The sequence below is a fragment of the Glycine soja genome, chromosome 12 (genome assembly GCF_004193775.1).
Source record: "Glycine soja cultivar W05 chromosome 12, ASM419377v2, whole genome shotgun sequence".
NCBI classification, from domain to species: domain Eukaryota; kingdom Viridiplantae; phylum Streptophyta; class Magnoliopsida; order Fabales; family Fabaceae; genus Glycine; species Glycine soja.
This window is the reverse complement of record NC_041013.1, coordinates 1,909,686-1,930,460: the sequence shown is the minus strand read 5'-3', so window position 1 is coordinate 1,930,460 and position 20,775 is coordinate 1,909,686. Positions and strand designations below refer to the sequence as shown.

General features: G+C 33.7%; 2 protein-coding genes across 7 annotated transcripts; one reads left to right on the top strand and one right to left on the bottom strand.

Annotated features, from left to right (window-relative positions):
* Positions 1–1,514: 1,514 nt before the first annotated feature.
* Positions 1,515–2,223, top strand: LOC114380255. Its single transcript, XM_028339261.1, has 4 exons — positions 1,515–1,616; positions 1,731–1,766; positions 1,843–1,909; positions 2,068–2,223. The coding sequence occupies exons 1-4, from the start codon at positions 1,515–1,517 to the stop codon at positions 2,163–2,165; spliced, it is 303 nt and encodes a 100-aa protein (XP_028195062.1). The 3' UTR covers positions 2,166–2,223.
* Positions 2,224–4,604: 2,381 nt separating this feature from the next.
* LOC114380458 (ENHANCER OF AG-4 protein 2-like) lies at positions 4,605–19,769 on the bottom strand. 6 transcript variants are annotated; one of them, XR_003659716.1, is made up of 14 exons: positions 19,368–19,769; positions 18,624–18,700; positions 14,841–16,781; positions 14,257–14,755; positions 13,486–13,594; positions 13,229–13,341; positions 12,515–12,702; positions 10,502–11,162; positions 9,927–10,434; positions 9,554–9,646; positions 9,295–9,395; positions 8,252–8,451; positions 6,526–6,629; positions 4,605–5,060 (listed from the first exon to the last, which is right to left on the bottom strand). XR_003659716.1 is itself a non-coding variant. In XM_028339529.1 (12 exons), the coding sequence occupies exons 1-11, from the start codon at positions 19,476–19,478 to the stop codon at positions 9,325–9,327; spliced, it is 4,371 nt and encodes a 1,456-aa protein (XP_028195330.1). In that variant the 5' UTR covers positions 19,479–19,769; the 3' UTR covers positions 8,140–8,451; positions 9,295–9,324. The 6 variants fall into 6 exon arrangements, 1 of the variants encoding a protein (XP_028195330.1); XR_003659718.1 differs by having other exon boundaries at positions 4,605–5,003; XR_003659719.1 differs by having other exon boundaries at positions 4,605–4,994.
* Between the last annotated feature and the right edge of the window lie 1,006 nt (positions 19,770–20,775).

Genomic DNA, 20,775 nt, shown 5'->3' with positions numbered 1-20,775 from the left:
AACACGGCTAATGAAAAAAATTAATAAAGGAATAAGCATGGCTATTGTGAAGGTATGTGCTGTATGATTTTAATATTGTAATTTATACACCATAGGTTTCAGAAAATTAAACAACAAAATCTCCAACTGACTGTTATCATATCCATTTTCTTAATTTTATTGTAGTTGATTCCCTTTTCTGAATCCCTTTTTACATGAATTAAGTTGTTGAATATGCGCTTAATGTTTTATTTAATCTAGTTTGGAAATGGATAAGTAATCTAAGCCTTGTAATTGGATAATCGAGGTTTTAGGCTGTGTCTGCAAAATCGTTTCGTTGAACATAGCAGTCGTTTTCTCAAAAGCAACAAAGGAGTTATTTTTGCGTTCATGCCTAGGAATGTTGTTTGAACGAGTTTTCAACGGGTATCCCTATCTTTATCCTTAGGGAGTCACTTCTGCGTTTGTTCTAATTCATTAACCATATAAGGATAGGGAAGATTGTATGTTTCTTTGGAGATTTTTTGAGCTTATTGCTATTTTTGTATACCACAGGATTCATAACGAGAAACAAAGGGTTATCACTCAAGGGATCAGGATAAACTAGATTAGGAAAACTAGATGTTAATCATATAATAAGAAGGGATTTAGAAGGTTCGTTTAATTGGGTTCTTTGTCCGTTCAAGTAAATCAAAACACAAATTCTCAATTATTTCTAAATTTTAAAATCAAATGAGTAGTTATTTAATTGCGGCGTTATTAAACTATAATCCTCGTTAATACTATAACTCACGTGGTGTAGTAGAATAGATCCATAGCACTGCAGAACTGGAATGCATTTATATCATGCATTTCTGTGGTATACATTTCATTTGCTTTTGTTAAAAAAAACATAAATTTGAGTAATGACATGCTGTAGGTACATTTTGACTACCGTTTTTCTAACTTTGCTTTAGCAACGTGATCTAAAGTTTGAAAGGCCTTAAATAGAGTAGGTTGTTTTTTATTGGTAAGGATGAATATCAGCAGCTATACATACTACATAATCCACCAAAACCTCTTTTTCACAAAGTAATGCCAAATATGCATTTGGAAAAATATCTAGTTTTAAATGTTTTGATTGCAATCTGACTTATAGTTCTAATAATTAATAATTTATTTTTAGTTATGATGTAAATTTATATAAAAAAAAATAAAGCTTAGTTAAGGCTTTTGACTAATTTTGAAAGAAATCTTGGTTTCTTTTTCTGACTAAAAGAACACAGAATTTTTTTAGATCAGATAGATCCCCAACTGCAAGATTATGACTGCATGCATCATTGCTCCGTTCTCAATCAACATCTGATTCCTTTTTGTTTGCAAATTTCGCGCAAGATTTGCATTGTTGATTCAAATTTTAGGAGATTTTGGATGGAAATGTCAGTGAAAAGAGCATAATAGCTTAAATTTTAAATTATTTGGACGTGAATCTCTACGGAAACACAATGCAGATCCAAACACGCACTATGTATGATTATAATCATATCCATATGATGATGTCATCTCCTGCTTCATCCCCTCCAACGCTAGGCTACATTCAGCATCCAATTTCCAAATTGGACAAGTTAGCTGGCATCGCAATCAAGTATGGTGTTGAGGTATTTTTTTTTTATTTCTTTCTTTTCACTTTCTGTGACATATGAACAAATTCTGCATCCTCTTTCTATGCAATAATTTTACCACTTGGTAAATTTCTCTTTGGGAAATCGTAGGTTGCAGACATAAAAAAGATGAATGGGCTTTTTACCGTCCAATCCATCTTATATCTCCCAAATTTAATCTTAACATTTTTAGTTAGCTAGGTAGTATTGATTAATTCGAAAGTTATATCCTGTATGCCAAGGGGACACATTATTGAAAAAGTTATATCCGGATTCACATGAAAACTTCGGTACAATTTTCTTTAATATGAACAAAATCCAGCCACATAAATTTGAGTATTAGCTTCATTGTGCTTTGTCTCTATTAAATTCAACATACTGGATTCATTTTATTGAACATTTAAATCACTGATGACCATGAACATTATCCCTTGACATGATAACACAGACCACAATCCAGCTGATAATGCAAGCTGTGAACTGCTTGAATCATTCCAATCCCTGAGAAGGAAGTCCTCCGAGCAGAAGCTCTCTCCCCAGCCATGAGCTGTTTACGAAGTCACTAAGAACAAAACCAACAATGAAGAAATCTGTATCTGAACTCTTTAACATGGTGGAGTACGAATAAAGGGCTTTAAAATGTTCAGAAAATGGTTCATTATTCTACCGGAAATCACCAATGTCCCCTCAAAATCTTAGTCGTCACAAAAAATCTCATAGTTTGGCTAACGGAACTTTGGATGATATTATGGCAGCAAGAGAAGCCAGGAAAAGTGACTCAGATAAATGGAATGGTACACTTATCCGGAGGAGTTATAAATCTGAAGCTAAGCTTCAGCGTATTCCAGAATTGCTCTTGAAGCAGGATAATAATTGTAATGGTGGCTTTTCATTTTCACCAAGATCAGCAAATGGACTAGCTCAGAGGCAGAAATCTGGTAGCCGAATTGCATTGACAGCTTAATGGAATTATGTGGTTTAAGCACAGTGGCAATAAACATGGTGTCATGTTTACAACATCAAAATCATCCATTGAGCAAACCTCTAGTTGGAGTTTGAAACCAGATTTAAAGACCATTTCAGTTGCAAGCACTTCGAACTTATCTTTGATGGTCGAAAAAAGGATTCCAACTGAACTTGATCAGTATATGTAGTTAGTTATCAGACCAATTTTGATCCCTTCTGTAAGGTTCATGGATCTTTTGCTGCCACACCAATAGGGTGTTTTCGAGGTAAAAGAATGTCAGAAAATATTACTATCTCTCAACATATAAGAAACAAATACATGATTCAATAACAATAAAAATAGTTAAGTTTGTTAATTCTAATTAATACTTCCTCTTTTTTTAAATATAAGAAATTTTTTAACTAAATTTATCTTATTTAATATAATTATCTCTAAAATATCCATTTAATTGAGATTTTAGTTACAAATAACTCTTTTATTTTTTTACAGCAAATTCCAATAAAAAATAAGTTAGAAAAAAATAATTAAGATTGATACAATTAAATGTGATTAACTTTATTAATATGAATAAGTTTTTTTTCTTCCGATATTTGAGATTGGATAAAATTTTATCACATTCAAATTTTATTCCAAAATTACTTATTTCATTTATTTTTATAAGTAATTTTAGAATAAAATTTAAATGTAATATTATTCACTTATTTTTTTTAAGGATAACTTTTTCTTCTGATGAGTATGGCTTACTCATTAATAGACTTTACAATGAGAGTATAAAAAAATTGGCAATTAAATATATTTAAAAGTAGTCACATATTTCTTATATTTAGTGAGGAAAAATATTATCATTTATTTCTTATAGTAACGAAAGTAGTACATTACTAATCTTAAGCAGGGACTCGACTATAACCCCAAAAATTGTTTAGATATATCTTTTTGGCAAGTAACATGGCCAAAAATGTTACCTTAGAAATACCTAACCAGAGATAACTTCTGGAAGTTTTCTGCCCGATTTGTTTTAATGTTCAAGTGGCTGAACTTTACATGGTTGCAATAACCATACAGACAAGTAAGTATAAATAAATCACCAAATCGTTGCTGAAGATGAGCTGCAACAATTTCATTGCAATAGGTTTATAATATCAGTTAACTGAAATTTTTATGACTAAAATAAAAGCTGCCACATCTATTAAAAAAAACATTGTTCATTTGATGTTTCTAACTTAAGCTTTGGAAAAGCTGTAGAATCACCAATCAATAGGTTGTTAAATATAACAAGTCTGTATGTTGCTCAATTTTTCTACTCTACAAGCGTTAAAATTCAAAATTTACTTATTTGGATTAATTTCTTCCTAAGCACTTCCAAAAAAAGAAAATAAGAAGAATAATATGAATTTTTATATAAATTAAAATTAATTTATACATAAAATAATTTGTAAAAATTATCTCATGTAACTTCTAAAAAAATGATTTTCAATTAATGCATAAGTTACTTTTAACTTATGAAAAAAATTCATTCATTTTTTTTCTATTCTTAAAAGTGCTTCTTTATAAACTTATCCCAACATGTCCTTGATCATATAATATTTTGTAAACACTGATATAATATTTTGTAAACACTGAATTCTATTGACAGCAATACTAAAGTTTGTAAAATAAGATACATTATATTTCTTAGACTTACATTGACTACACAATTTAAAAAAAATAATCATTTGCGTGATAATTAAAATTAAAAAAGATTTAATTATTCATTTAGTTTCTATAATTTTCAAACTTATCTCTTTTAGTTTCAACCGTTAATAAGTGAATTTTTTCAGATCCTGAAATTTACATTTTAATTCTGTACCGTTAAAATTCTTTAACTAAAGGAATTAAAAAAAAATTAACGAGGACCTTTTGAGAATTAAAATGTAAACTTCAGGGTGTAAAAAAATTCACTTATTAAACTTCTAACTAAAATATTCACTTATTAACTATAGGAACTAAAAGAGATAAATTTAAAAATTATAAGAACTAAATGAGTAATTAAACCATTAAAATAAATACTCTGGATAGTCGGTTTTGCTGTTGATTTTCCTTTCTGATGTATAAAAAAAAAAAATCCTTACCGCACCCTTGTGTGTACAAACTATTCAGAAATTTAAACGTGGATAAATTTTACCGTACACTTTTTGTCATAAGGTCCACCACTCCTTGTTAAGGAGTCCTAGCTCCCATATACACATTTGTTCCGCAAATTTGGTTTGCTTCATCTTTGAAGATTTTGCAGATACAAATAAAACCTACCTAAATAGTAAACCCTCTCAACAATGTTGAGTCTAAACTTGATAGTTGTTATTCCATTATTCATCCATTGGTCCTCTTTTCTGTGGTACGAATTTCAGACCATCCCGTTGGACATGCATTTTCTGTAGAGGCTTTCAAAATAATGACCGAAAGTGAGCCTTACACATGCTAATTTCGAATCTACATCCCTAAAATAAGAAATGAAATAAGTATTAAACTATCTACTATTTTAATGATATAAATTACACCGATATCTCATAATATTATAAACTTAGCCCACCTATACACACATTTGTTCAATGAAAATTATTATCTCACTAAAAATGAACATACTAATACATTAATCAACCAATTTTAAATTATAAAGTATAATCTTAAAAAGATATATCTACAGTCTAATGTGCAACTTTAAAGGATATCTATAATTTCCTCATACTTGTGAAAATCTAACCCCCGACAAAGTAACGGGACTTTAATTTCATCCGTTATTTCTCTTAAATGATCACCTCAAGTTGAGACTCCAACGTTGCATGAACTTTTTTATCACCTAAAGTGCACATCTTGCTACTACTTAAACATACCTAATGTTAAATTTCAATAACGACCGATGGCTATTTTTTATTTATTAAGTAAAAATAGAAATATTTATACTAATACTTCCCTGGAAACTATTCTAAGAATTATGCACAAAAAAATTCGGCGTTCAGAGCCCCACATTAACTGGATTTCAATTTATGGTTCGAAGCATTAACACCTTATCCCCACATTTCCACTTTGTTATATATAAATATATATATATATCGGTGATGATGCCACACAGCAAGGCTGGTGAGCAAAATTTCACCGTTAATTCAATTCTGCTAATGAAAAGATTTTGATGCTTATTTTGAGTCCAACACACAATTTGGTAACACTCAGATTAGACGAACTAGTTATCTAGACAATAATTATGTGTTACAGAAATAAGTTCCCACAACACGGGTTTTCAGGAATTTAGTGACTATCTTTATCGTTTAAGATTGCCATCTGTGTTATCTGTATGGGACATGGGACTACTTATCCCTCGGTTCCACTCTATCAGAATCAAATCATTTCATATACAATTGTTACTTTCCAATCCTCAAGCATTCCTGAGTGAAGTTGAAGACTTCTATTCACAAAACATATTGAACCACCCCTCCAACCTTGAGTTGGAAAGGCAGCACTTTAACATCGCAATGAGCAAGGATGTAAAACACATGACTAGATACCTATGACAACAAATTATGCCTTACAGATGACAAGACACCTACTTATGCCTTAGCTTTCATGGCAAGTCATTTTAAATATAATCATCCATAAATATATAATCATATGGCAAAATAGGTAGATGGAAACTAAAGCCATAAATCAGAGAAGATTTAGGCACCTAATGACAAAACTATACCATTTAAACTTTCTTTTGTTAGAATTCAGAAAAACTATGAAGTCAAATTGCATGGAGAGATGCATGCATTACATGAGAAAGGAACAAACCTAGACATTGTAATGTACAATAAATGTTAAACTAGTATAAAGAATTAATATCCATTAGAACTATAGATGCCCTAGCATAATAATTGAAGAAAACATAACTAAAGCATTGTCTGTTCTGAAATTCCACGACAATATTACCTCAATAATCAGCAGTCTTTGTATGTTGGACTGTAATCTTGTGTTCAGTTATCACATTCAAAACATGAGAAAATGATCATCATCTTCTTTGGCTTTGCCAAAACCTGAAATCGCCAAGATATTCAGAATTCCTCTTCAATAATATTGAAAGGTTATCACTTAACATACAACAAATCATCATATGCACTTGGACCCATAGAGTGGATTAAATAAAAACTACATCACAAGCCATCAACATTGAAATAAGGTATACTCCATGAAATGCTAACATTGGGACCGACTTTATAAATCTAACTGAAAAGCAAGGGGTGAAGAAAAACAGTGCAGCTTAATTTTATGTCAAGAACAGGTGGGGGTTAATTCATTACCAAACTTTAAATTCTTACACACTAATCCATTGTGCCCCAAAATTGCAATCAAAAGGGGGAAAAACAGGGTTAGAACGTGAAAAGAGAGATCATAACAACAACCAAGCAAGCTGAACACCATAAATTTAAGCTGTAGTTTATGCTAAAAATCACAGGAACTCCATAGTATCAAGGCAAAGATTCAAGTGCTTGAGCTTCTCAAAAACTGTAGAAGAGATTATATGAATTCACAAATAAAATGAGTCTAATGGTATTTCTTTCTAATTATTGTAAAACTGCTCATGTATTCTCTTGTGTCAAAATAAATGCATAAATAGCTTATGAAGTTGCCCTCAAATATATTTTCAGAAGCTACTTGTGTTTTTTTTTTTCCTCAAACACAATTTAAAAAAAAAATCTTCAATGGGAAATGCAATGAACATCACTTATTTGTTGACATCAGGAAATGAAGCAGCATTTAAAAAGTACATGATATTCAAAAGCCTTCTAATCCATCTACTCATTATACAATCAGGCAAAAGGATTGAAACTCAAGCAACACTGCTCGCAATTGAGAACATTGCAGAATTGTTTCAGATGATGCACTTTTTTTATTCAGTATATCATTCACATCCATTCTAATTCATGTAAAGTTCTAGCTGCATGAATTTTTTATGAACATTTATTATCAAGTAAGCCTAGCTTGGCCACTTCAATCCTGGAATGTTCACAGGCAGGTACGTTTCAGCAACCATGCAACTGAATTTCTCAATTATGTTTCTCCCAAATCCAAAATTCCTATGAAGCATCATGTCCAAAACTAATGTCCCTTGTCAGCATTCTACTAATCCATACTTCCTTTCAAGAAAATGGGAAAAAAATGTCAAGGAGGAAGGAAAAAAAGATCAAGAGCATAGGATATCCTGAAACACAAATACTAAAGAATCATTGAACTTAAGAGTCACAACTTCAAAAAATGTGCAACTCAACATATACCAGAGGGAAACTCAAAATTGCATTGAAAACTAAACACCATAAAAACAGCCTTATTCCTCAAGGTAAAAGGGGTAAAAACACTAATAAAAGTTGCCGCACAACAATGCAAAAGAAAATTAGACCATTCCCAAACTTTTAATAAAACTTTAGATACTATGGCTGAAATAATCATTGCTAATAACTTGTAGGTATTTGAGTCATGAAGCATGCTATTATTTATCAAGAAAATACAAAAAACCATGGGAAAATAAAATGTAGAACAAAAAAAGTCTAAAAGAAAAAAATTAACATTCATTTATTTTAGTTAAAATTGAGTCCTTGAAACGGATTTCTATATAGATATAATGTAATAATTACAAGGGATGGGAAACAGATAAACTAACCAAGTCAAAAACATGGGCCTAAACTTGGAAGCAAATGTTCCTGGGATACATTGTCAGGAAAAATTACAATATACACATTCCTGTCAAAAGCCTCCACAAGTTTTCAAAATTTTCTTCACGGGTAAGTTGTATGTACTACACAGGCGAATCTAACTTTGAGACACAATTTAACCTTGCATGTTGATCCACCAGCAACACCACTGAAAGATAGCAAGCAGTAAAAACATATCAATATTAAGAAAGAAAGGAACCTCAAATACATTTCTTTCCAGATTAAACATGCAAGTAGAATACCCTAAACCATGTAAAGAATTAACATATGCATGCCTGGAGTTTGAAAAATTCCATGAAACAGGTTCCCAACAATCATGAACTCAATCACCAATGTTCTTATCCACCAGTTTTGCAGATGAAGGGGAAACTTTCTAATATGAAGTCATAATTTACTTTTTAGAAGAAGAAAAAATGTTCACAGGGCTTTATCCCCTGATATTTCAATCATGCCGTGTTGTCAAGTACTATATTTAGCTGTCATTTGCTCTTTTTGTTAGACAAGTTTACTAGAAAGAAGGAAAAATAAAAGAAATAACAAGGAGAATAAGCTAAATAAAAAGTTTTCATTCTCCTCCAGAGCCATAGATACATAAGTATCAAAGCTGTTCAAATACACAAACACTTGGAAGAATTTCCCAAAGATGGTAAACCCAAAATATCTATTCAGTAGTTGGCCAATTTTTTAATGCACAGCCAAGACTTCCTAACACCACAAATTTAGGTGAGACTTCAGAGGCACAGAACTTCATTTAACGATAAATAATTCTACTCCTAAGTACAAAATAAAGAAACTATTGCATTTTTTACTTTCCCAACGTAAATTGTCTGTGTTTACATTTTTATTTAACAATTTCTTTATTTAGTATTGGGGTGTCGGCACTCTTGTCAATGAGACACAGAAACCAAAAATCATTGAACAATCACCTATTGTAACTTTTGGTTCAGCCATTATTGCAGGAAACAATCCTCCCAAACACAAAGAAGTTTACCTACTACTAATAAGAAGACTCAAATCAACTTCAAGTGGGTCTCCAACTATTAACAGCAGGAATGTCTGGCCTACAGGGCATCATCTGAGGTACACCATGTCCTGAAAGGGGCAAAAATGTATTTTAAATTTAGTTTCTTAACAAGTAGAAGTGCAAACGGGGTAAAGCGCACACACACACACACACACATATATATCATCCATGAATGAACGTATGACAAAGATTGACGTCTAGCAGTGAAAAGATTAGCAAAACTCACCTGCTATTGGAGCAACAGGTAGGTTGCCTGAAATTGGTCGCTGAAAACCTACAGTGCTTACTGGCGGCCTTTCAAGTGACGGCCGAAAATGGCCTTCATCACCATAACCAAAACAATGTTTAAATACAACATTTAGTTTGTTCTAAGAAACAAAATAAAATACAAAATATTTAAACTACAAAGCTTTCACCTGTATCAACAATTAAAAAATTACAAAATGTATAGTTAAAAAGTAAATAGATGGATTAGAACCTCTATAAGAAGCTGTGAACAAACCTCGGGAATGATATAAACATAAGAAAAAGCCTAAAAGAAGCCAGATTCTAATTTAATATAATAAACATTTGGAATGGAGCCAAATAGATTCACATACCTTCTTGCCCATAGGGTGGACCAGGACATGAAGAAGGATTTCTCCCTCTCCATACACCATGTTGATTGTTTGTTTTAAATTCACTTGATGACACTCTCCATTGCTCATCAGCAACAAATTGTCTTCGGCCATCTGGAAGGGATGGTAAAGGGAAGGGAGGATGGAATGAATGTGGAAGATGCTGCTGAACTGTAGGATTTGAATATGAGTATAGATTTGGTGGATTTTGGGGTGGGGCAGGATGTGCGTGCCTCTGAGCAAATGGGGGATTACCCTGCTGAAATTGATGGTTAGGTTGAGGAACTTGAGCATTTAGGTACATGTCATTCTGTCCGTATTCTAATTGCCTTGAAGGGTTAAAACCAGAAGGTTCCTGGGAGCTGCAGCCTGCGGTTGGAGCATAAGCAGTTGGCTGTGGAAATACTTCATTCTTGACAACTGCATTATTGTGACCTCCGGGAAAAGAATTCCCAACCATTGGAACTATTTGGTTACCCTGCACAGATGACTGCATTTGTCGAAATCAGCAATTCAAACAAATCCCGGCAAACAAGTGATATCAAAAACAGTCTTACATTAGTAGTGCCACTAAAGTCATGAGGTACACTCTGCTGATAACCCAACTGTGGGGAAGACTGATGTGATGACTGAGGTGGCATTAATGACTGGGAGAGAAGTGGCCGAGCTGGTCCAGACGATTGAGGAACCAATGACACCTGAGGGGCTGAAGGTGGTAAAGGAGGAAGCGGGGGTTGCAACATTGGGGGTGGGGGAGGTGGGGGGGGAGATGGAGATAATGGAGGAGGAGGTGGCGGAGGTGATGAAGGCAAAGGTGGGGGTGGGGGAGGTGAATCAAGTGGCATAGGAGGAGAACCCTCTGGAGTAGCTGACATCTCTTCTGAAATGTTTGAAGTTGGATCTAAATTCCTATCTGAGTCCTGATGTTGCAAATCAATTTCATCATAACTGTCAAAAAATATGGGTCTTTCATCCTTTGGGTGACCTGAAACATCTTCCATCTCCAGCTCACCATCCACATCCTTTAAGATACAATGGCGCTTGTCATTTGGGGTAACAGTAGAAGTTTCTGATTCTCCAAGGGTATGTGGGGGATCTGCTGGAGACGCATCACATGTTTCCTTACACGAATTGATTGGTATAGCATCTTCATATTCATCTTCATCTTCTTCAAATGCATGTGAAGATAAAAACCCAGGCAGCTGAAATGTAGCATTACTGGTACACAATATCCAGGAATATAACATGAATCAGAAATAGAAATTACTTTTTAAAGCAAATAGAATGCCAAGAAAACAGAAAACAAATAAACAGTAAAGCTTTATCTAGTTAATCAAATCTAGCAAACTAAAATCCACAAATGAAAGCCATCACCAATTTAAAAAACAAGGTTTAACTGCATTTTTTACCGCCAACTTTTTAAGAAACTTGCGAATTTTACCTTCCGCCATTTATCCACTAATAAGCTTAAAAGTTGGCGGTAAAATTTGCCAAAAAAGTAAAAAAAGTTAGGGGTAAAATTCACCAAAAAAATTTGGGTGCCAAAATTTGGCAAAAAAATAAAAAAAGTTGTGGGGTAAAAAGTGCAATTATGTTAGGGGTAAAATGACAGAGGGTAAAATTCACAAGTTTTTTAAAAGTTGGGGGTAAAACGTGCAATTAAGCAAAAAAAAAAACTAGATTTAGAATTTCCGTATTATATGATACCAATCCCTGATCCAGCTTACAAGATTCATCTCACATTGAATAATAGCAAGGCCAATATAAATTTTTTTATGTATTGTGGCATCATGAAATTCAGAAAATGTGTGAATTCTATCAATTATTTTCTCCTATTCATGTCTAAATATTTGTTAACAACAATTTTAACATGGATATTGTTCATGCGTAACATGAGTATAATAGGTTGACATAAATCAATAAGTTGTGTTTACCAGAAGCTTGTTAACACTAGAATATGCAAAAACGTTCACCACTACATAATTTAAGTTTTCAAAGATACATAACTTTTTGCCTGGCACGGATTTATAACCTTCCATGCTTGCTTAGTTCTTATATGATCAGTATTTAAAGGCAAATTAGTTATAAAGATAACATCATACTATACGACAATTTTACTTAATCAATAGTTTTGAAGTATCTTTCACTCTATTTTATTTAAATTTCAAACAAGATTCACCAAAAAAAATTATACAACACACAAAAGCAAGTATAAAACCAATTTGTAACTAAATATGATTTGAAATCAGTTTAAATTTATGTAAACTTAAGTATTAACTTGGAAATTTCTCAACCAGGATTTAAATTCGCTAAACTCTCCTCAAACAATATGAGAGCATTAACATCACTTAAACCAAAATAATTGATGCGTTTCTTTTTTGCATTTTGTGTATTTTTCAATTTTCTAACTCTTATTACAAACTATCTTGGTTATGACTGCACCCTTCCATCAAGCACATTCGGGATTCAGTAATTATAAAAGTAAGGATAAATATGCTAATTGCACAAATATGACAAAAAAAATTTAATACAAGCAGCAGTAAAAAAAATTGACAGAATAAATATCACACCTTCCATACTCATCAACAAGCATGCCTTCCATTTCTCTAATTGGGTCGTCCACAGATCGCTCTGCTCGAGATGGACGTCTGAGAGAAAAGCTAACTGTCATATCATCATTTGAAACTCCAATATCATCCATGTAATGGCGAAGAACTGATTCAGGAAAAATTTTCCTCTCAAGCCACAGCCTCAAAACCTACAATCCACCCAAAATAGAAAACCAAACAATGAAACAAATCTGATATCCACCTAACATATATTTCCTTACGAAAAGTAAAACAACATCATCCAGTTACTTAAACAAACCCCATTTCACTAAACAAAGATTCTAGCCAAAGTCAAGTAATTGGCATTCATACAATATAATCAAATAGCGAACAATCTGAGGAAAGGGGACCTCATGGCTGGATTTTCAGAAGCTTTTGATTAAGAGTATCTTAGATAAAGTGCTTCATAGAACAGAATTACTGGACACAATCATGCTAGACAGCAAGGTCGAATTCTGATTGCCTCTTGTTTCCAGTGAATAGTCAGCCAAAATATCTTGTTGAGTCATGAATGAAAGGAGATCTACTATCTCCATGGGTTGTCTACCTTATTGGATGCTGTCTTATCCTCCCCCTAGTTCTACTCTGCTGCTTGCCTCTCAATGCAATTTCTTTTGTTGTCATTAAATATTAAATATTAACTCAGAGAGGGGGGGAGAGAGAGAGAGAGCTGACCTTGAGACACTGACGACGATTTTCACGGGCACTTGCTCCAGGGGGAGCAGCAGCACCAAGAAGACGTGGCAACGCTGCCTGAACAGTAGGAATGTAGGAGGCTCCTGCAATGCCTAAAAATGTCCTCTACATTTTATCAATGCCACTAAGAGAAGACTACCTAAAGTACTAACAAATTTTGGAAGGGAAGAGAGGGGAAAGCAAAAACAGCGATAATAGATGCTAATAGTAAAGGATTCTCTAATATCTCCACCAACCTTTTTGATTATGTGAGCACTGGGTGATGGAATCAACAAGAAAAAACAAATCTACTTTGCGATGAAAACTAGTTTCAGTTTCCAGCTTTCGGATGAGAAGTTCAACAACCTGAACAAAAAGGACTAGGGAATAAGTCTACTATAGGTATATTAATCATCAAAATAACAGAACTGCCAAAAATCAGTAGCAAAAGTATAACATTAAAAAAATATATTCACATTCCAATAAATGGTCACTAACATATATAAATTAAACAAAAAAGATACATCCCTTATCTTCCATAGATCCTTGATGTTCCAACTACAAGATTTTCTACACGACGAAAGTTATCTATCACAATCATATATGCAAGAAATTAACACACTAAGCATTAAAGTAAACTGATGGTAGAAGTAGTTAAACTAAAATTTTGAACATATTAATAATACACAAAATAATGTTCCAAGACCTTTATTATCAATGGACTGGAGGCTTAGCCTCATGAGTCATGAACTTATCCACGGGTTGAGCTTTCTCTTCAAATTAAACTGACAGTGTTCATTTCAGGGATACCAACCTTCACACTTCCAACTCAACTCATAAAAACTTCCGAACGAATCACACAAAGTATTCTCATGAAACTAAATACTGAACACATTTTTGTATGCTATAATAGCCGTTAAATTTTTCGATAGCAATTCCATCCTCTCATACAGATAGGAAAATAATTTGGGGGAAAGTCATTGTCTGATTCATAATTTTAAAACTAGAAAAAATATGATGGAGCAGACCTCGTTGGCAATGCCATACTTGGCACAATCAATGGCAAGACGAGTTGCACGGCCAATGCTTTCCTTGGTCCTTGACAATGTTTCAATCATTCCTTCAAAAGCTTCACGAGCAACAGCAGCCTCAGTACCACCACTCAGCGAGCCTCCTAGACCCCTTTGCACTGAACCAACTCTCCTCTCCTCAATGTCATCAGCATCAAGTTGATTACGAGAAGAAGAGTGAAGCTCTTTAGTTGGTGGAGAAGCCAATGTTGTGTGCTCATAAACTCCCTGTATATCTGCCTGCACAAAATTGCTCGAGACAGGCAGATATGGCTGAACTGCGGAGGGGCTAGGAGTCCCATCCTGAACATTGGGAAAGCCAGAAGGAAGACATTGCGAATGAGCTTGTTTCCTTTTCGCCAGGGCAGCCGCAATAAGATGCTTCATAGTTTTAGCAGATTCAGGAGTCCCAGAACCAGTATATATACTATTTTTCTCTTCTGTGCCCACCTCCAATCTGTAATACAATGAAGAAAATAAAAAGGGAGAAGAATCGGTAAATAAATCCAAAATAAACACGAAAAAACCAAAAGCATGTGTACCTATCAACATGTAGAGCATCAGGAACCTTAGAACCAACTGTTGAAGCAAAAACTTCAACTGCCTGAGGCAATGTTTCCGGAGTAGTTTTAAAAATTTCTGCAGACAATGCAAGCTTCTTTTTATGAGTCACAACTTGATTCTGAGAAGAGCTAAGGTTATGTGAAGACTTTGAAGGCCCGTGATCTGCTCTCTTTTGAGTAGCATTACTGGAAATTTTAAGCGACAGTTTCGAAGCTTTATTCCGCTCAGCATTTGACTTAGTTGCAGGTACCAACAGAGGTGATTTTAGTGGAGAGACAGAGCTTAATTTTGCTACATTGGAGGGAAACTGCTTCGAATCTAATTTTTCAGGACTGTGAGGAACATGCACAGGAATTACTTCGTCATCTTTCTCTTTTAGGGGCTGCTGAATAGACAAATGGTCATCATGTAATTGAGAAGATGGCTCTTTCAGATGGGTGTCCTCAAGTTCACTAGAATTTTTTTGAGCCATCTGAACAACATCAGACTTCTCTGAGTGTACATTGTTGCTCTTCTTGAACTCTGAAACAGAAGACGATTTCATATTTTTTGCAGCTCCTCCGTGAACAGGAGTTTTAGGTTCATCGTCGTCATCGTCATCAAAAAGGCAAACAGCTCTACGTTTCCTCTCTAGTTGTTTTATCACAACATTATTTGTATCACCTTTTGGTCTAAGAGAACTTCTTTCGTTCTTTTCATCAGAAGCAATGCCGGCAGAATCAGGCATAATTTGCTGAACCTGGCTATGATGTTTAGTTCCAGGTAGCAACTCATGGACAAAATCATCAGAACCTGCACCCCCAGTTTGACTCCTTGATGGCAAGCTTTTTTCTGTTTTCAAATTTGGTGTAGACTTCTTAGATTCTAATTTTTTAAATGGTTTGTCTTCAATAACAGTAGAGCCAGGCGAAGCTCTTTTCAGAACCTTTGAAGTATACCCTAAAGTTGAATCATCTTTGGCATCCATACGCTTCAACTTCTTGGTAGCATGTAAAGATTCATTTGCTCCTCCTACATTATGCTTTGCATGAAGTTGGGTCTTCTTCCTCATACTAGAACTTTTACCATCAGCATCCTCAGAATCAAATGAGATCTCCTGCAGCTCATTTTTTACCTCATGACTTGTTTTCACTTTCATCAGGTTGCTATCTTTTTCCCCAGTAGTACCATTATCGCTTGATTTAAGAGTATCCGGAGAATCTAATTTAACAGAAAATGTATTTTTCCTTTTCTTCCCAGCTTTCAATGTCTCTCCAGACCTAGAAAGATCACCACGGCCAGTACAATTTCCCTCCTTCATAAATTTTCCAGTAGATGATCCACCATTTCTATTACTACCACCTGCAGCTTCACTTTTTTTCCTTGAGCCATTATCAAGCTTTCTTGGCTTAGTTCCATTGGTTAAATCACTATGCCCATTATCATCTTGGCCAAAATCATTAACATTACTAGCACCTTTAAAACTAGATTTGTTAGCATTCTTCTTTGTCTCTGAACCAATGGCTAATTTGTTTTTTATCATGGGTGATGAAACAGAAGAACTTTCATTTGGATGGTTAGATACAGAGAGCTTTTCATCTTGGCTGTCATTTTCTCCTATTCTCTGTGTATAGTGCTCCAAATTAGAGCAAACATTATCCATATCAATATTATTTTTTTCTATATTTGATACCACAGCATCAGCAGCATCCTTTTGGTTACCTACTACCCCATCATTAGAAGGAGCCTCTGAACCAATATGAGAATCATCGGTGTCATCTGCCAAACCACTAGCCTTCTGTTTCTGCATCACATCAAATGCTGCAGATATTTCCTTCACAGCTTGGGCAAAGTACTTTGTCTTGCCTTGAAGACGAGCAGACAACTTATTTTTAGCCTCACCGGTAAATGCCTGAATATCTGCTGGGGCAACAAAAGCTCTGCAGAGGAAAAGAACATAACATAGGTACAGTTGTAAGAAAATAAAATGCAGGACTTTCAACATATTGTAATGTAAAAGAATAAATAAGAAGGACAAAAAACACAAGTGTTAATTTTTTTAATTTGGGGACTATATGGAAGAAAGTACTAAAATTGTAGTATAATGTAAAGTACAAAATCTTATTATCTTTTACTTCAAAAAAATTAAAAAATAGCAAGGATGGCAGCTGAGCAAAGGACAAAATATCCTTACAGAACAACCAAAGACAAGAAAAACAACCAACAGAAGATATACAATAGCTTAAAAGAGTTGTTCAAGACCTTTATAAGAAGGATACATTGTCAAAAGATCCATCCCACACTTAAAAGTCACTCAAATCACTTGTCCATCATCAACAAGTTTGCTAATATTTGCAGACATAGATGTTGGAAGGTCTATACAACTACAAAAAAGCTCAAAAACCATAGCTAAAAACACTAAAACCACTTTTTTGTGGGAGAGGAATTGATATTTCAAGCAGTATATTCCACTATAACATCCAACTAAATCCCCGAATTTGATTTTCTCATTACTTGAAAAGATTCAATTCCATATACTGATCGTCTAATTCATTGGGAATATCATATATGACTTCTCTGTCCTCTTCTTTTTGGATACACTCAAGGACCATGGAAGGTAGTAGGGGAGCCTAGACAGGATCCAACCCCTCCATCCCTTAAAACTCAATACAAGGAAAAGAGACAATTAAATTCTGAATCATAAATACCACAGGCGGTTTATCTATTACACGACTTAAAACTAAAATTTTGAGGAATAAACGATTTAATCCTTTCTCCAGTAATCAAATCATCTCTACAACCCCAACTGCAGGGATCATGACAGAATGTCCTCACATTTAAAGCAAATTTAGACACACACACACACAATAATATCTTCAGCCACATTAAAACTTTCTCTCTTTCTCTTATAACCCACAATCTAGGAAACTTATATGTTACAGATGTAAAATATTAAAATCATCCCTATGCCTCCACCTAACAGCTTAACCTTTCGAGATAGTTGGTCTTTGACACCACATTATAGCCTCAACTTCTAGACCAAGTAATTAGGAATAACATGACACATCCTTGCCGGTCCCATTTTTTCAATTGAATTTGAATTTTAGCACAAAAAAATGGGCACATGTATTATCCATTCTTTAAGCCAAAGGGACCTTGTCAAGGTGGGTGTATAAGAGATACAAATCCTTTCTTCGAGCTCCACCTAACAACTTAATCTTTTAGATAAGTTAGTCCTCCATAGATAGCAAAGTCAATTATACACTACGAGTAATTAATGGAAATAACTATTTATATTCACCAATTAGACACCTAGCCTCATTTATCTTGAAATGAAACCACAATTATTCCTCATGATATAATCTGTACCATCACTGTTCTTCACACACTAAAATGCACTACACACATCTAGTCTGTACTTTTTAAGTTCAATGTAACTTTTTATCAGTTGATGTGTCAAGTATTAATCAAAAACCAAAGGCTCAAAATAGAAGCTCACACAATAATTAGTGAGACAGCACGTGACAGGGTATTACTTCCAGAATTTCACATATGACACTTTTATCATTTTTTTTCACATTCAAAATTTCAAATTATACTACAAACTTGACAGCTTAAGGGTGTTCCTCTTTACTAATTCACATAAAAGTTCCTTTATTAAAGGCATTCCAATAGAACTCATCACCATTCATCAGATTACAATCATTACATGACAAACTATCCGTTCACATACTTTTTAGCTGCTAATTAGTTACAAGAGAAATCAGGTGAGAGAGGATTACATTTCTTTTGTACCAAAGAATTGAACAAAATATTTCTTCGGATCAGGGACTTTCTCCCAATCTTCAGGCCTGCTTATCTGAATAGAAAGATGCAACAAAATCAACATCCTCAGTACTAATAATAACTGAAAGTTCAACCAAGCACCATAAGTTGAAAACCTTATAACAATGCAGAAATAGACATCATACAAAAGCAACAACAGATCAAATTTACCAAGAATACTAACAACACTAGGGTAAATAACCTGTAAACTAAAAGCAAAGTAAATCATATCCTAGAAATTGAGTTTGAGCCTAACTCAATCTCAAAAGCTAACCTATGATGAGGGTTGTCCCTCACTTTAGTCATATCCCTCGAGCATGAAATTTGCAAGGCTGGACATCTATAGGAGGTATAATAACAGGTATTTCTATAGACCCAACCGGACTCTAGTACCATCTTAGAATTTGACTTCCGGCATAACTTAACCCTAAAAGCTAGGGTATTGACGAGGGTTGCCCCTACTTATATTCACTATACTGGCCATATTACTAGGTGGATGACCAACATATCACATTAAACAATGTAAAATCCCTCATCTGAGCAATTTCACAAACTAACGGGAAAAAAGGACATGAAAGCCATGCTGAACCATTAAAAAATCAGCAGTGATATGAGATATGCATCGCAAAAAAAAACAAAACGCAAAATCATAATAATATTGGAGAGAAAGAAGAAGAAAAGTAGAAGGAAGAGAGTGAGACCTTAGCAGGCCAAGCGGGGAAGCCCTTGACCTTAGCGAGCACAAGATCGCCCAAACTCAAGTGGCCATTGGCCTTCGCCTTGTTCGCTCCGCGTCGACGCCCGGGAGCCATGGCGGCTCGTGGACGCTACACAGAGTGACCGCAATTGAAAAACGACGTCGTGGGAGAAGGAGAGGAACGATCAGAAAACCCTAGAGAAATCCCGCGGAAACGCTGCAGAGATCTTGCGGCGGCGGAGGGGACGGCACGCGGCGGAGGAGAGAGAATCTGAGACGGGTGAGGGAATTGCAGGAATTGCGAGGCGAGGCGAGGCTATCGCAGGAAGAATAGTAGATTTTGTTTTTGTGAAAATGGCTTTGCTTTGTCTTGGGCCAGAAGGAGTAGTATGGGACCTAATGGGAATTTTCTGATCTTTTTCTTTTTCAGTTAAAATGATCACATGTTACCAAACAATTTTACTTAGAATCCGTTAAAATCTTTCAAGATCGCATTTTCTTTTAGATAAAGGGGTAAAGGTCCCCAGAAAAAAAAAAATGTAGAAATGTTATAACTTTTTTTTTACAATATTTATAATAGTTTGAATTTTTATAGATTTATATTATAAGAATTTAAAAAAATTTGAAAGGACTTTATAGAATGATAAGATCCGAAAGAATTTTCTGAATTTAAAAAAAAATCAAAAATTAAAAGAGTTAATGAAAAAAATAATAAAAATAGTAAGGTTTGGATAAAAAAATAAAATCAATATAATTTTTTTAATCTTTTAATAGTTATATTGATTATAGTTTTATGTTCTCTTTATTAACTTTTTTTGCAATAACATTTTTTCATTCCTGTTTTTTTATTTGAACAATAGATTTAAAATTACATGTTAATTTTTAAATTTATTTTAATTACTATAGTTATTTCATGATAAATTTAATAATATTTAAATGAGATACAATAATAAGCATACACTAGAAGATAGTAGTAAAGGTAAAAAAATTGATTTTGAGAATTTCTGAGTTATGTATATAATGAAATTAAGGATGATAGACACGAAAATATTAAGTTAAGTAGGTGATAGACATAGTTAATATAAGAAAAATATGATTAGCCTTAACATATAAGACAAATATTAATTTAATTTAAAAAAATAAAGCAAAAAGTGCAAAAGGATTAGTATATTTGACATTTTTATCTAAAATAATATGATAAATATATATGACACACATGTTTCGAAAAAATATTAAAGAAATATATATATATATATATATATATATATATATATATATATGAAGAGAAAAAAGAAAGTCTAATAACCAAAACAAAAAAAAATAAAAAATATAGCAAAATTTCAAGGATTTTTTGTGAGATTGTTTAATAAATATTTTATACTAAAAAGTCTAATGAAATTCGTCAAAATTCT

Bases quoted from the DNA above. Each gene is read 5' to 3' on its own strand.
- LOC114380255 (XM_028339261.1), top strand. From the start codon at position 1,515: ATGTCATCTCCTGCTTCATCCCCTCCAACGCTAGGCTACATTCAGCAT. The intron at 1,617-1,730 runs GTATTTTTTTTT...GGGAAATCGTAG, and splicing joins CAATCAAGTATGGTGTTGAG to GTTGCAGACATAAAAAAGAT. The intron at 1,910-2,067 runs GTACAATTTTCT...ATGATAACACAG, and splicing joins GGATTCACATGAAAACTTCG to ACCACAATCCAGCTGATAAT.
- LOC114380458 (XM_028339529.1), bottom strand. From the start codon at position 19,478: ATGGCTCCCGGGCGTCGACGCGGAGCGAACAAGGCGAAGGCCAATGGC. The intron at 18,701-19,367 runs GTCTCACTCTCT...CTTTCTATTCAG, and splicing joins TCCCCGCTTGGCCTGCTAAG to ATAAGCAGGCCTGAAGATTG. The intron at 11,163-12,514 runs GTGTGATATTTA...ATTGTGTACCAG, and splicing joins CTTGTTGATGAGTATGGAAG to TAATGCTACATTTCAGCTGC.